The following is a 15,754-nucleotide window of genomic DNA, read 5'->3' as shown; positions in this document are numbered from 1 at the left end:
GATGTGACTGAGTCTAATGGTGGAGGGTTATCAGGATGTGACTGAGTCTAATGGTGGAGGGTTATCAGGATGTGACTGAGTCTAATGGTGGAGGGTTATCAGGATGTGACTGAGTCTAATGGTGGATGGTTATCAGGATGTGACTGAGTCTAATGGTGGATGGTTATCAGGATGTGACTGAGTCTAATGGTGGAGGGTTATCAGGATGTGACTGAGTCTAATGGTGGAGGGTTATCAGGGTGTGACTGAGTCTAATGGTGGAGGGTTATCAGGATGTGACTGAGTCTAATGGTGGAGGGTTATCAGGATGTGACTGAGTCTAATGGTGGAGGGTTATCAGGATGTGACTGAGTCTAATGGTGGAGGGTTATCAGGATGTGACTGAGTCTAATGGTGGAGGGTTATCAGGGTGTGACTGAGTCTAATGGTGGATGGTTATCAGGATGTGACTGAGTCTAATGGTGGAGGGTTATCAGGATGTGACTGAGTCTAATGGTGGATGGTTATCAGGATGTGACTGAGTCTAATGGTGGAGGGTTATCAGGATGTGACTGAGTCTAATGGTGGAGGGTTATCAGGATGTGACTGAGTCTAATGGTGGATGGTTATCAGGATGTGACTGAGTCTAATGGTGGAGGGTTATCAGGATGTGACTGAGTCTAATGGTGGATGGTTATCAGGATGTGACTGAGTCTAATGGTGGATGGTTATCAGGATGTGACTGAGTCTAATGGTGGATGGTTATCAGGATGTGACTGAGTCTAATGGTGGATGGTTATCAGGATGTGACTGAGTCTAATGGTGGAGGGTTATCAGGGTGTGACTGAGTCTAATGGTGGAGGGTTATCAGGATGTGACTGAGTCTAATGGTGGAGGGTTATCAGGATGTGAATCAGTTAAAATACAATCATATAATTACATACGGTACAGCAGTGTGTGTGTGTGTGTGTGTGTGTGTGTGTGTGTGTGTGTGTGTGTGTGTGTGTGTGTGTGTGTGTGTGTGATGTATGTACGTGCATGCCTGTGTGTGTGTGTGTGCCTGCGTGTCACTCACGTGTAGACTTTGAGAACAAAGTCCTTCTCCTCCTTCAGCTCTGAGATGGTCTGTAGTACATCACTCATGGCCAGCACCGCGCAGCCGTACGGCCTTCTGTACTGGACGTGAGGAGGACCCTTCTTAGAGTCATTCAGCAGCATCCGACCTGCACACACACACACACACACACACCCCGCGCACACGCACACGCACGCACGCACACGCACACGCACACACACACAATAAGACCAACGTAATATTGCAGTACGTACATTATATAGTACATACCAAGTCATGATATTTAAGCAATAAGGCCTGAGGGGGTGTGGTATACGACCAATATACCACGGTTAAGGGCTGTTCTTATGCACGACGCATCACGTAGTGCCTGGATACAGCCCTTAACCGTGGTATATTGGCCATATACCACAAACCCCAGAGGTGCCTTATTGCTATTATAAACTGGTTACCAACGTAATTAGAGCAGTAAAAATAAATGTTTTGTCATACCCGTGGTATACGCTCTGATATATGGATGTCAGCCAATCAGCAGTCAGGGCTCGAACCACCCAGTTTATAATAACATTTGAGTCATTTATCAGACTCTCTGATCCAGAAACACAACAGTAGTGAGTCATTTTGCAGACTCTCTGATCCAGAGACACTACAGTAGTGAGTCATTTAACAGACTCTCTGATTCAGAGATACTACAGTAGTGAGTCATTTAGCAGACTCTCTGATCCAGAGATACTACAGTAGTGAGTCATTTACCAGACTCTCTGATCCAGAGATACTACAGTAGTGAGTCATTTAGCAGACTCTCTGATCCAGAGATACTACAGTAGTGAGTCATTTACCAGACTCTCTGATCCAGAGATACTACAGTAGTGAGTCATTTAGCAGTCTCTCTGATCCAGAGACACTACAGTAGTGAGTCATTTAGCAGACTCTCTGATCCAGAGATACTACAGTAGTGAGTCATTTAGCAGTCTGTCTGTCTGTCTGTCTGTCTGTCTGTCTGTCTGTCTGTCTGTCTGTCTGTCTGTCTGTCTGTCTGTCTGTCTGTCTGTCTGTCTGTCTGTCTGTCTGTCTGTCTGTCTGTCTGTCTGTCGTCTGTCGACCGCTGCCCGACTGCTGTCTGCCGCCGTATTCTTTCTCTTTGCTCTTGTTTTCCTTAATAGGATGTCGGTCGGTGGGCGGAGCCGGGAGTGTAGTCAGCGAATTGGGACACACCTAGGATGAATACACCCTTCCCCCCCATACATCGAGGAGACTCTCTCCATGCAGACACACTGTTGTTTTTGGTTGTGACATTTTGGGGCTTCTTTGTGTTCGTTTTGGCACCTCTCAACACCCCTCATTATCACCATCTATACACTCATCCACTCACTCACACTACTGACTACATACACTATTGTTACTTGTATATAGTTACTTTATTTAATAAATATGTTTATTTCTTCATCTCTGTGTCTCCCTCTTTGCTACGGGCTACGAGTCGGTTCGTAAACAAGTGGGTCCTCGTCCAGGATCGTAAGGTTGGTTCCTAGACATTTTAGTGTATAGTATTTAGTTGCATTATGATGGATTAATACTAATTGGGATGGCACTATGGTTGGTATTCACTGCCTAGTCTTATAAGTGTTTGGTATAGTGCCTTAGAGACGTATCAGTGATTTTGGTTGTCCGGTGACGTCATCAAAACAGGCACGTTGCCTGGTAAAGTATAATAATACTAGTGTTGTTGAGCTAACTGATAGGAGTGTTGTGTTTGGGAGAAAACGTTGGGGGGGGGGGGGGGGTTTAATGTTTTCATAAACTTAGTTTTTTCGAGTTGTGCTGTTTGGTGCCCGGTGTTGGTTGCCTTTGTTTGTTTGGTAACCTTGCCACTGCGGTGGATAATTGGTTTGTGTGCTGCGTTGGAGAGACTAACATTGGTTAGTTTCCAGGCCCCTGCCGAGGCTGGATACTTTTGCTCTACTCACTGTTGGGACATCGGTCTGCACATTCAGAGCCAATCAGCTGTGTACCTCAGCGGGAGATTTGGGTAGTGCTATTTGCTACCCGGAGCTATAGCCTTTCTTTTCCCCTGTTAGGGTTAGCGACATGTTCCACTTTGGAATTTTATATGTATATTTTTTTTATTTCACCTTTATTTAACCAGGTAGGCAAGTTGAGAACAAGTTCTCATTTACAACTGCGACCTGGTCAAGATAAAGCAAAGCAGTTCGACAACATACAACAACACAGAGTTACACATGGAGTAAAACAAACATACAGTCAATAATACAGTAGAAAAAAGTCTATATACAGTGTGTGCAGATGAGGTAGGATAAGGGGGGTAAAGGCAATAAATAGGCCATAGTGGTGAAGTAATTACAATACAGCAATTAAACACTGGAATGGTAGATGTGCAGAAGATGAATGTGGAAGTAGATACTGGGGTGCAAAGGAGCAAGATAAATAAATAAATAAATACAGTATGGGGATGAGGTAGGTAGATAGATGGGCTGTTTACAGGTGGTCTATGTACAGGCGCAGTGATCTGTGAGCTGCTCTGACAGCTGGTGCTTAAAGCTAGCGAGGGAGATCTGAGTCCTCACTAGAATACGTTGGGCATGGTTATATTGTTTGTTATTTTTGTGTGGTGTCCATGGAGAGCAGTTGTCTCTGGGGCCGAATTCCGTTACTTGTGACTAATGTAGATGAGTTCATTCGCGTTCCATCAGAGGAACTGTTAGAATGATCTAGTAAAGAACAGCTGTTGAAGATCGATGAACACTTCCAGGTTGAAATTAATGATAAACGTCTAAAAAATGATGGTAGGTTGATATTGAAGGCCAATCTGATGGAGAGTGGTATTCTAGAAGTTACCACTGGGGCAGCCTCTGCCGAGGACTCGCCAACCCTCCAGCCGGCTCCCCGTTTCGCTACAATGGCCGCGCCGTCTGTTAGCCCCAGTAGTCTTTATTTTTGAACAGCAGAAAGAACTGCTTCTATTACAGCTAGAGTATGATCGTGTTAAGCTAGAGTATGATCGTGTTAAGCTAGAGTATGATCGTGTTAAGCTAGAGTATGATCGTGTTAAGCTAGAGTATGATCGTGTTAAGCAAGACTATGATCGTGTTAAGCTAGAGTATGATTGTGTTAAGCATGAAAAGGAATTGGAATTTAAACAGGATTTGGTGCACGCTAAATCAAGCTGCAACAAGAGCAGCTAGAATTGGTTAGGGAAGGAAAGCTTTCGGGGGAGAGTTTGCTTTGGGAAGGTGACCCTGATTCACCTAGGGGATGATCCTCTCTCTGTCGTGCCTCGGACACGTTGTATATATATTTGGAAACTTACGGCTGTTGCCACAATTGAATGAGAAGGACCCTGAGAAGTTATTTGCGATGTTTGAGCGTGTTGCTGACGCTAGGAGTTGGCCTGATAATGATTGCACTTTAATGTTGCAGTGTATGTTGACTGGTAAAGTGCAGGAAGCATATTCAGCTCTCTTGCGCTTTACCGACAGTGTCACCTATGTTAAGGTTAAAAAGGCTGTGTTACAGATTTACAAATTGGTTCCTAAAGGTTCACCGCTGTAACGCCCTGGCCATAGAGAGGGGTTTTTGTTCTTTATTTTGGTTAGGCCAGGGTGTTACATTGGGTGGGCGTTCTATGTTCATTTTCTATGTTGTCTGTTTCATTGATTTTGGCCGTATGGCTTCCAATCAGGCACAGCTGTTGTTGGTTGTTGCTGATTGGGAGTCACACACATAAGTGCCTGTTTTTCCGTTGGGGTTTTGTGGGTAATTGTTTCTGTTGTGTGGTTTGCACTGACAGAACTGTTGGCGTTCGTTTGTCTTATGTTCAAGTGTTTTGTATTATTAAAATTCAATATGAACACTCACCACGCTGCATCTTGGTCCCCTCTTCCAGACGATCGTTACAGAATTACCCACCAAAAACGGACCAAGCAGCGGAGGAAGGAGCTGCGCAAGGAGAAGAACCAGGAGAGGAGCTATCTGGAATTATGGACTTGGGAGGAAATCCTGGGCGGTAAAGGACCATTGGCTTAAGCTGGGGATTATCGCCGCCCGCAGTGGGAGATCGAGGCGGCGAGAGCTGAGAGGCGCTGGTATGAGGAAAGGGAGCGCAGCAGACACGAGAGGCAGCCCCAAAATATTTTTTGGGGGGGGCACACGGGGAGTGTGGCGGAACCAGGAAGGAATTCTGGGCCAACTCCCCGTGCTTACGGCAGGCAGCGTGGTACTGGTAAGGCACCGTGTTATGCTGTGAAGCGCACGGTGTCTCCAGTGCGCGTGCATAGCCCGGTGCGCTATAGGCCAGCGAGTGCCATGCGAGTGCTGCACTCGCAAGTGCCATAAGAGTGCAGGCTTCGAGCTAGGGCGGAAGGTGCCAGCTCAGCGCGTCTGGTCTCCAATGCGCCTCCTCGGTCCAGGTTATCCTGCGCCGGCGCTGCGCACTGTGTCTCCAGAGCGCTGGGAGGGCCCAGTTCGCCCAATGCCTGCGCTCCGCCCGTGCCGGGCCAAAGTGGGCATTCAGCCTGGAGAAAGCATGTCGAGCGTACATACCAGAACTCCAGTGCTCCCCCACAGCCCGGTTTATCCTGTGCCTCCTCCTCGGACCAGGCCTCCAGTGGGTCTCCCCATCCTGGTTAAGCCTGTGCAGCCTCCACGGACCAGGCCTCCAGTGGGTCTCCCCATCCTGGTCTGTCCTGTGACTCCTCCTCGGACCAGGCCTCCAGTGGGTCTCCCCATCCTTGTCAGTCCTGTGCCTGCTCAACGGACCAGGCCTCCAGTGGGTCTCGCCAGTCCAGAGCCGCCCGCCAGAGTCGCCGCCAGTCCGGAGCCGCCAGAGCCGCCCGCCAGTCCGGCACCGCCAGAGCCGCCCGCCAGTCCGGAGCCGCCAGAGCCACCCGCCTGTCCAGAGCCGCCAGAGCCGCCCGCCTGTCCGGAGCCGCCAGAGCCGCCCGCCTGTCCGACGCAGCCATCGCCGCCCGCCAGCAGGGCGCAGCCAGGGTCGCCAGCCAGCCGGGCGCAGCCATCGCCGCCCGCCAGCCGGGCGCAGCCAGGTTCGCCCGCCAGCCGGGCGCAACCAAGGTCGCCCGCCAGTCCTCCAGCGCAGCCAGGGGCTCTACCTAAGTGGGCGACGCCGAGGGTGGAGCGGAGGCCACGTCCCGCACCTGAGCCGCCGCCGTAAGAAGGCCCACCCGGACCCTCCCCTTCAGAGTCAGGTTTTGCGGCCGGAGTCCGCACCTTGAGGGGGGGGGTACTGTAACGCCCTGGCCATAGAGAGGGGTTTTTGTTCTTTATTTTGGTTAGGCCAGGGTGTTACATTGGGTGGGCATTCTATGTTAATTTTCTATGTTGTCTGTTTCATTGATTTTGGCCGTGTGGCTTCCAATCAGGCACAGCTGTTGTTGGTTGTTGCTGATTGGGAGTCACACATAAGTGCCTGTTTTTCCGTTGGGGTTTTGTGGGTAATTGTTTCTGTTAGATTATTTCCTAACAGGACTGTTTTGCTGTCGTGTTTTTGTATAGTGTTCTTACGTTAATTAAAATCATGATGAACACTAATGCCGCTGCGCCTTGGTCTACTCTCTCTCCCGACAGCCGTTACAACCGCCAATGATTTAGAAATTGATAAACATACTCATGTTGAGTTTGCGCGAGAGTTATCGTCACAGTTTAATCGCTGGTGTTCCGCCTCTGCAGTTGCATATTTCCAGGGCCAGTGTGATCAGTTTACGTTAGAGCAATTTAAGGACACAATCCCTGATCAAATAGCCACGTACATTAACAAACGAAAAGTGAAGACTCTCTGAAGCTGCGGTTTTGACGGACGAGTATGTTTTGACTCACAAAAGTGTTTTTGCAGAACCCCGTATTCGGAGTGAGTGGAGGCGTTCGGAGAGATTTGGACCTCGCTCACCGAGATACTGTGGTTCACGGGCAGAGTTTCATTCAGCTAGGGTTGAGCCTGACTCACGTGGTAAAGCTGACTTTGGTCAAGACTTTCAGGGTTCAGGTCATTGGAAAAAAGAATGTCCTGTTCTCAGGGCTAAGGGTAAATTCAGTACTCTAACGTTAGACCTAAACCGACGCCTGTCACTACGTCTCATGTCCAGGGGCGTGTGAAAGTCTCGGCTGACCCAGATTATTTACCTTTCATTACGGAGGGTTTTCTGTCTCTGTTAGGAGGTAAAGACCCAGTGCCAGTGAAGATCCTGAGGGACACAGGTGCCTCTGATTCGTTGTGTTAGAGTCTGTGTTAACCTTCTCTGCTGAGACTGATTCGGGGAATAGTGTTTAAATTAGGGGCATCGGTTTGGACACTGTCAGTTCCATTACATAAACTGATGTTGGATTGTGGACTGGTGAAAGGTGAGGTTGTTTAGGGGGGTGCGTCCTTCATTGCATATTGAGGGTATCAACGTTATCCTTGGGAATAACTTGGCTGGTGAGCGTGTATGGCCTGTCATGTCTCCATCTCTATTGCTTTCCACTAGGCCGTCGTTTGTAGGGATTCCTGATGAGAACGCACAGCGTTTCCCAGAGTGCACAGCGTTTCCCAGAGGTGTTCTCTGGGAAACGCACCCCCTAAACAACCTCGTTCTATGAGCCGTGGCGACCTGGTTACTGAGCCGTCTAACGATGATGTTACAAAGAAAACTGTCACAGTCTGTAGTCACACCACTGCTTAGTCTGTCTGTCTGTCTGTCTGTCTGTCTCTGTCTGTCTGTCTGGCTGGCTGGCTGGCTGGCTGGCTGGCTGGCTGGCTGTAGTCAGCAGCTTGTCTGCCTATCTGTAGTCACACCACTGCTTTGTCTATCTGTCTGTCTGTCTGTCTGTCTGTCTGTCTGTCTGTCTGTCTGTCTGTCTGTCTGTCTGTCTGTCTGTCTGTCTGTCTGTCTGTCTGTCTGTCTGTCTGTCTGTCTGTCTGTCTGTCTGTCTGTCTGTAGTCACAGCAGTTAGTCTCTGTCTGTAGTCACAGCAGTTAGTCTCTGTCTGTAGTCACAGCAGTTAGTCTCTGTCTGTAGTCACAACAGTTAGTCTCTATGTCTGTAGTCACAGCAGTTAGTCTCTATGTCTGTAGTCACAGCAGTTAGTCTCTATGTCTGTAGTCACAGCAGTTAGTCTCTGTCTGTAGTCACAGCAGTTAGTCTCTGTCTGTAGTCACAGCAGTTAGTCTCTCTGTCTGTAGTCACAGCAGTTAGTCTCTGTCTGTAGTCACAGCAGTTAGTCTCTATGTCTGTAGTCACTGCAGTTAGTCTCTATGTCTGTAGTCACAGCAGTTAGTCTATGTCTGTAGTCACAGCAGTTAGTCTCTCTGTCTGTAGTCACAGCAGTTAGTCTCTGTCTGTAGTCACAGCAGTTAGTCTCTGTCTGTAGTCACAGCAGTTAGTCTCTCTATCTGTAGTCACAGCAGTTAGTCTCTGTCTGTAGTCACAGCAGTTAGTCTCAATGTCTGTAGTCACAGCAGTTAGTCTCTATGTCTGTAGTCACAGCAGTTAGTCTCTATGTCTGTAGTCACATCAGTTAGTCTCTATGTCTGTAGTCACAGCAGTTAGTCTCTATGTCTGTAGTCACAGCAGTTAGTCTCTGTCTGTAGTCACAGCAGTTAGTCTCTCTGTCTGTAGTCACAGCAGTTAGCCTCTATGTCTGTAGTCACAGCAGTTAGTCTCTATGTCTGAAGTCACAGCAGTTAGTCTCTATGTCTGTAGTCACAGCAGTTAGTCTCTGTCTGTAGTCACAGTAGTTAGTCTCTATGTCTGTAGTCACAGCAGTTAGTCTCTCTGTCTGTAGTCACAGCAGTTAGTCTCTCTGTCTGTAGTCACAGCAGTTAGTCTCTCTGTCTGTAGTCACAGCAGTTAGTCTCTATGTCTGTAGTCACAGCAGTTAGTCTCTGTCTGTAGTCACAGCAGTTAGTCTCTATGTCTGTAGTCACAGCAGTTAGTCTCTATGTCTGTAGTCACAGCAGTTAGTCTCTATGTCTGTAGTCACAGCAGTTAGTCTCTGTCTGTAGTCACAGCAGTTAGTCTCTGTCTGTAGTCACAGCAGTTAGTCTCTGTCTGTAGTCACAGCAGTTAGTCTCTGTCTGTAGTCACAGCAGTTAGTCTCTCTGTCTGTAGTCACAGCAGCTAGTCTCTATGTCTGTAGTCACAGCAGTTAGTCTCTATGTCTGTAGTCACAGCAGTTAGTCTCTCTGTCTGTAGTCACAGCAGTTAGTCTCTGTCTGTAGTCACAGCAGTTAGTCTCTATGTCTGTAGTCACAGCAGTTAGTCTCTATGTCTGTAGTCACAGCAGTTAGTCTCTCTGTCTGTAGTCACAGCAGTTAGTCTCTCTGTCTGTAGTCACATGTGCTCATGCTTTGTATAAAAGCTGTAATTTGGGCTCAAAGGTGGACTGTTCTCCACATTCAGAGCCAGCCAAGGAAAGATAACACATAAGTTACATGAGGCCACTTAGGATGTTGCTGGCCTTGCAGGAGGAGAGGGGCATCCCTCCTAAGCCTATTTCCTTTAATGAAACAGATGCACCATAGTGCTTTACTCTCACTGAGACCAAATGAAATTCTAGACATCATGTCTTACCAGTTCTGATGACTTGGGAAACGATATACAGGTCCCGCTTCATGTCCTTATTGCTTAGATCCTGCAGAGTAAAGTTAAATACATTAGTTAGTTGTGTAAGGGGTGATAAAGGCCAGAGTAAACAGTTAAATACATTAGTTAGTTGTGTAAGGGGTGATAAAGGCCAGAGTAAACAGTTAAATACATTAGTTAGTTGTGTAAGGGGTGATAAAGGCCAGAGTAAACAGTTAAATACATTAGTTAGTTGTGTAAGGGGTGATAAAGGCCAGAGTAAAGAGGTAAATACATTAGTTAGTCATGTAAGAGACGATAAAGCCAATAACCATTACGGAAACTATTGTTTGATGATCACATAAATGTTGATTGTGATGCTATTGGGGTGGAGGGGGAAGGGTGTCTGGTGAGCTCACCGTGAAGAGAGCACACAGTCGGTCAACCTTTTCTGGATTTTTGGGACCTCCATTCTTGTTCAGTCTGACCATAAACTTCTCACTGAAATAAGAAAGAAAAACTACTGTTGCTGCATTTCCAAGCAATTTCTGCGATGGGATGTCAAGTCACACTATTTAGAATCCGCCAGTACACACTTTGGATTCGAACAGTCATTGGCCAGAAAACAAAAACAAAAAAACATGCAGTATAATACAATACAAAATACATTTTCTAAACCAAACCATTATCGCATCGCAAAGATAGAGACCATCTAAGGATAGCAGCATATTACATGACATATTATAGGGGCAAACTGCAACAATAACAAAGGGCCACCCACCCACTGATTTGGTAAACATTTATGGGATAGGTCTGGAGAAATGTAACCACTCTCAAACTCACAGACAGAGCTATGGATACAAGGACTGACCATACATGATATCAACATTATAGTCTTAACTAGGGATGTGAAAAAGGTAAACATTTTCTTAACATTTTAAACTGCCTATTTTTTACTGCCTTAAAAAAAAAAAAACGTTTTAACGATAAGAAAAAAACAGAAGATGATGTGAATTCACAATTCAGATAATGGTCCTGTTAATGACCACTAGGGGGCAGTGCAGTTCATTCTACCTCAGTCCTGGCTACCAGACAGCGCTCCCCTTACTGCTGTCCCCCACCCACTCAGCAACCATGGTAGTTATGCTGTTTGAGGTTCTCTGCTGTGGGCTTCTCTTCCATGTTCCCAGTTGTCATGACATGGGACTTCCTGTCCCACTTCTCACCAATGTGATGGCTGGTAGCAGTGACGTATGACAGCGTGTTCATAGACGTCCAACAATCTGTTGTTACGTCTGGTGTTTGAGAGATCGCGCTTTGCACGATTTCTCCATCCGTGGCCGTCACGGTTTATCGACATGGCATCTTGTATTGTGTGTGTAAATATGACATCAGGGTGTTGAAGCCCACATCCTCTCATAGACATTACAACATCAGGGTGTTGAAGCCCACATCCTCTCATAGACATTAAAACACCCGGGTGTTGAAGCCCACATCCTCTCATAGACATTAAAACATCCGGGTGTTGAAGCCCACATCCTCTCATAGACAGTAAAACATCCGGGTGTTGAAGCCCACATCCTCTCATAGACAGTAAAACATCAGGGTGTTGAAGCCCACATCCTCTCATAGACAGTAAAACATCCGGGTGTTGAAGCCCACATCCTCTCATAGACAGTAAAACATCAGGGCGTTGAAGTCCACATCCTCTCATAGACAGTAAAACATCAGGGTGTTGAAGCCCACATCCTCTCATAGACAGTAAAACATCAGGGCGTTGAAGTCCACATCCTCTCATAGACAGTAAAACATCCGGGTGTTGAAGCCCACATCCTCTCATAGACAGTAAAACATCAGGGTGTTGAAGCCCACATCCTCTCATAGACAGTAAAACATCAGGGCGTTGAAGTCCACATCCTCTCATAGACAGTAAAACATCAGGGTGTTGAAGCCCACATCCTCTCATAGACAGTAAAACCAGCAGATGGTAATGAAGTCCTCCTAGTGGTTATTAACAGGACCATTGTCTGAATTGTGAATTCACATCATTTTATGTTTATTTTTTATTTTTATTGTTTAAACATTTAAACGTTAAGAAAATGTTTATATTTGACACATCCCTAGCACACACATATACACACACGCACACATACACTCACACACACAAACAGTAACACACACACGCACACACACACACAGACAGAAACACACACACACGCCAACACTGTATGCAACCGTTTGACTCAGAGGGGGGCATGATGCTGTCAGAAGGGGCTATGTCTTTCTGTTTTATAGTTGTATATTTTGTCTGATGTCTGCATGTGTGCGGCTCCTCAATGACTCACAGAAAGCAAAGACATCTAAAAGAAGACGATACCCATGAAGTACTATCTTTATCTATACTCAGCAGATATTGTTGGGTCCAATAAGGACAATGTCACGCCCTGACCGTAGAGATCCTTATTATTCTCTATGTTTGGTTAGGTCAGGGTGTGACTCGGGTGGGGAAGTCTATGTTTTCTATTTCTTTGTTTTTGGCCGAGTGTGGTTCCCAATCAGAGGCAGCTGTCTATCGTTGTCTCTGATTGGGGATCATATATAAATGGTCATTTTCCTTTTGGGTTTTGTGGGATCTTGTTTTCTGTTTAGTGTCCGTGCCTGATAGAGCTGTACGCTTTCGTTTTCACCTTTTTGTATTTTGTTTAAGTGTTTTGTGAATAAAAGAATCATGAACACTTTCCACGCTGCGCTTTGGTCTACTATTCCTACCACCAACGAGAGTCGTTACAGACAAACCATCATCAGATTATAAATATGTTGGGTCCAGAAAGGACAAACTATCATCAGATTATAAACATGTTGGGTCCACTAAAGACAAACTATCATCAGATTATAAATATGTTGGGTCCATAAGGACAAACTATCATCAGATTATAAACATGTTGGGTCCACTAAGGACAAACCATCATCAGATTATAAATATGTTGGGTCCACTAAGGACAAACTATCATCAGATTATAAACATGTTGGGTCCACTAAGGACAAACCATCATCAGATTATAAACATGTTGGGTCCATAAGGACAAACCATCATCAGATTATAAACATGTTGGGTCCAGAAAGGACAAACTATCATCAGATTATAAATATGTTGGGTCCACTAAGGACAAACTATCATCAGATTATAAACATGTTGGGTCCACTAAGGACAAACCATCATCAGATTATAAACATGTTGGGTCCAGAAAGGACAAACCATCATCAGATTATAAATATGTTGGGTCCACTAAGGACAAACTATCATCAGATTATAAACATGTTGGGTCCACTAAGGACAAACTATCATCAGATTATAAACATGTTGGGTCCACTAAGGACAAACCATCATCAGATTATAAACATGTTGGGTCCACTAAGGACAAACTATCATCAGATTATAAAGATGTTGGGTCCACTAAGGACAAACTATCATCAGATTATAAACATGTTGGGTCCACTAAGGACAAACCATCATCAGATTATAAACATGTTGGGTCCACTAAGGACAAACTATCATCAGATTATAAACATGTTGGGTCCACTAAGGACAAACCATCATCAGATTATAAACATGTTGGGTCCACTAAGGACAAACTATCATCAGATTATAAACATGTTGGGTCCACTAAGGACAAACTATCATCAGATTATAAACATGTTGGGTCCACTAAGGACAAACTATCATCAGATTATAAACATGTTGGGTCCACTAAGGACAAACCATCATCAGATTATAAACATGTTGGGTCCACTAAGGACAAACCATCATCAGATTATAAACATGTTGGGTCCACTAAGGACAAACCATCATCAGATTATAAACATGTTGGGTCCACTAAGGACAAACTATCATCAGTGAATCAGTTCCTCTCACAGAGGGGAACAAAATATGAAATGGTATATCTGCAGGAAATATGTGTAGAGGATTCAGTTTCAAACGACTCTATTTTAAGTGGAATGATATTGTGAATATAGGAATAGAGTTTACGGTAACTGTACCCAACCCGAGCGAGGTGGTAAAAGAGCCAGCCCAATCAGCGTCCTGGGGTTATAGACCGTAGAGTAACGTCTCCTCCTAGATAGCAGGTAGTAGTTAAAACCCCTTTTCTACCCAGTCATCTCCACATGATCATTTCTACTTCCTTGTTCTATCCAAATGTTTGATGGGCCATTGCTCTAAATACGACAGCTTCTTTTTTTGTCGAACAATTGCTACTCCAGGTGCAAGTACCAGCCATAAATGTTAATAACATACTTATAGTTTGAACTATCACTCTGAGGTAGCTAGCAGGTGCTTAGCCAGAGATCCTAACAGAAACAAAAAGATTTAGCAACCGCTCCTGCGGTGCAATAAGTTAATAACAAACGTATAGTTTGAATTAGCACTCTGACGTAGCTACTAGCTAGCAGGTGCTTAGCCAGGATACTAAATAGAAATAGTTTCAAGTCCTCTAAGGTAGTTGGCTGGTGCTTTGTCAAGCTGAGGTATGGATATCCTAACAGACACATGGAGAATCTCTCATCCCAGGGGAGATGAGCTGTAGGTAATATGATACAGAGTCCCAGGCGCCATCTGAAATGTAACTCAGTAAAATCTTTGAAATGTTTGCATGTCGTGTTTATATTTTTGATCAGTGTACTTCTGCTAAACTGTCTATAATTATTTTTTGAATGGTTGTTACATTGTCCAGAAGGAATGCATTTGGTTGGATGATTTATACCATGTGTATCCTGTACATACGACTAATACAACTTGAAACCCATGGACAGGTTGTGAGTGGGAGGGACTGCCTGAGATGGTGGTGAAATGATAGATATTTGACAAGGAAAGATCTCCTTCAGCCCACATTTATTTAAATATGCCTCCTTGGTAACGAAGTCTCCTTGGTAACTACTGCAGCTCCTTTGGTCTCCAGGCGTACCTCCTCTAGTGTTCCTAGGTTCTACTGTGTTACCATAAAACAGGTCCCCCCCTACAACATAAACTTCTACTGGGTTCTGTGACGATGATATGCACCATGTCAATATTTTCAGTGGGATGATTTAGTGTGATCTTCGCAGTGACGGAATCCATTTTAAAATATATCCCTCAGAACAGAGGCTGCCACGCACACACACGCACGCACGCACGCACGCACGCACGCACGCACGCACGCACGCACGCACACACACACACGCACACGCACACGCACACGCACACCACACACACACACACACACACACACACACACACACACATACATATGTATTTGCCTCTTGTTACCTGAGCTAAATGTCAGACCCAGTAGCTAGGAGATGATAATACCAGACAACAGGTTATCAAGGTCAAACCAGCTGGACAGCTTTCCTCTGCCTGACCGCTGTGTGTGTGTGTGTGTGTGTGTGTGTGTGTGTGTGTGTGTGTGTGTGTGTGTGTGTGTGTGTGTGTGTGTGTGTGTGTGTGTGTGTGTGTGTGTGTGTGTGTGTGATGAACGGCAGAGCCTGCTGCTCGTCTAAATGTGGGGAGAAAGAAGGACAGAGCCTGAGGAAGGAGGGAGATAATGAGACCCTTTCATCCCGGGCCTCCTGTCCGTCTCCTCTCTGTCCCCTCTCTGTCTCCCCCTGTCTCATCTCTGTCCTCCCCTTGTCTCCTGTCTGTCTCCCCCTGTCTGCTCTCTGTCTCCTCTCTGTCTCCTCTCTGTCTCCCCCTGTCTCCTCTCTGCCTCCTCTCTGTCTCATTCTGTCTCCTCTCTGTCTCCCCCGTCTCCTCTCTGTCTCCCCCTGTCTCCTTTCTGTCTCCTCTCTGTCTCCTTCTGTCTCCTCTCTGCCTTCTCTCTGTCTCCCCCTGTCTCCTTTCTGTCTCCTCATGTCTCCTCATGTCTCCTCACTGTCTCCTCTCTGTCTCCTCACTGTCTCCCTCTGTCTCCTCTCTGCCTTCTCTATGTCTCCCCCTGTGTCCTCTCTGTCTCCTCTCTGTCTCCTCTCTGGCTCCCCATGTCTCCTCTCTGCCTCCCCCTGTCTCCTCTCTGCCTCCCCCTGTCTCTCTCTGTCTCCTCTCTGTCTCCTCTCTGGCTCCCCATGTCTCCTCTCTGCCTCCCCCTGTCTCCTC

At 46.1% G+C, this 15,754-nt stretch overlaps 1 protein-coding gene across 6 annotated transcripts in view; it reads right to left on the bottom strand.

The window, feature by feature from the left end:
* The window catches only part of LOC106566212 (dedicator of cytokinesis protein 3), a 401,791-nt gene that overhangs the window by 153,268 nt on the left and 232,769 nt on the right, over positions 1-15,754 (bottom strand). For 5 of the 6 annotated variants that reach the window (XM_082959510.1, XM_082959511.1, XM_082959512.1 and 2 more), the window contains exons 1-3: positions 10,047-10,126; positions 9,637-9,697; positions 1,055-1,202 (exon numbers count right to left, since the gene is read on the bottom strand). In XM_082959510.1, coding sequence (XP_082815636.1) covers positions 1,055-1,202; positions 9,637-9,697; positions 10,047-10,118 — 281 coding nt within the window. In that variant the 5' untranslated portion in view covers positions 10,119-10,126. Of the gene's footprint in view, positions 1-1,054; positions 1,203-9,636; positions 9,698-10,046; positions 10,129-15,754 lie in introns of those variants that run through there. The other variant, XM_045691962.2, reaches the window with a different exon arrangement.

The sequence above is a fragment of the Salmo salar genome, chromosome 12 (assembly GCF_965601325.2).
Source record: "Salmo salar chromosome 12, fSalSal1, whole genome shotgun sequence".
Lineage (NCBI taxonomy): Eukaryota > Metazoa > Chordata > Actinopteri > Salmoniformes > Salmonidae > Salmo > Salmo salar.
Note: the sequence above shows the minus strand (reverse complement) of the source record. Positions and strands in the feature narration are given on the sequence as shown.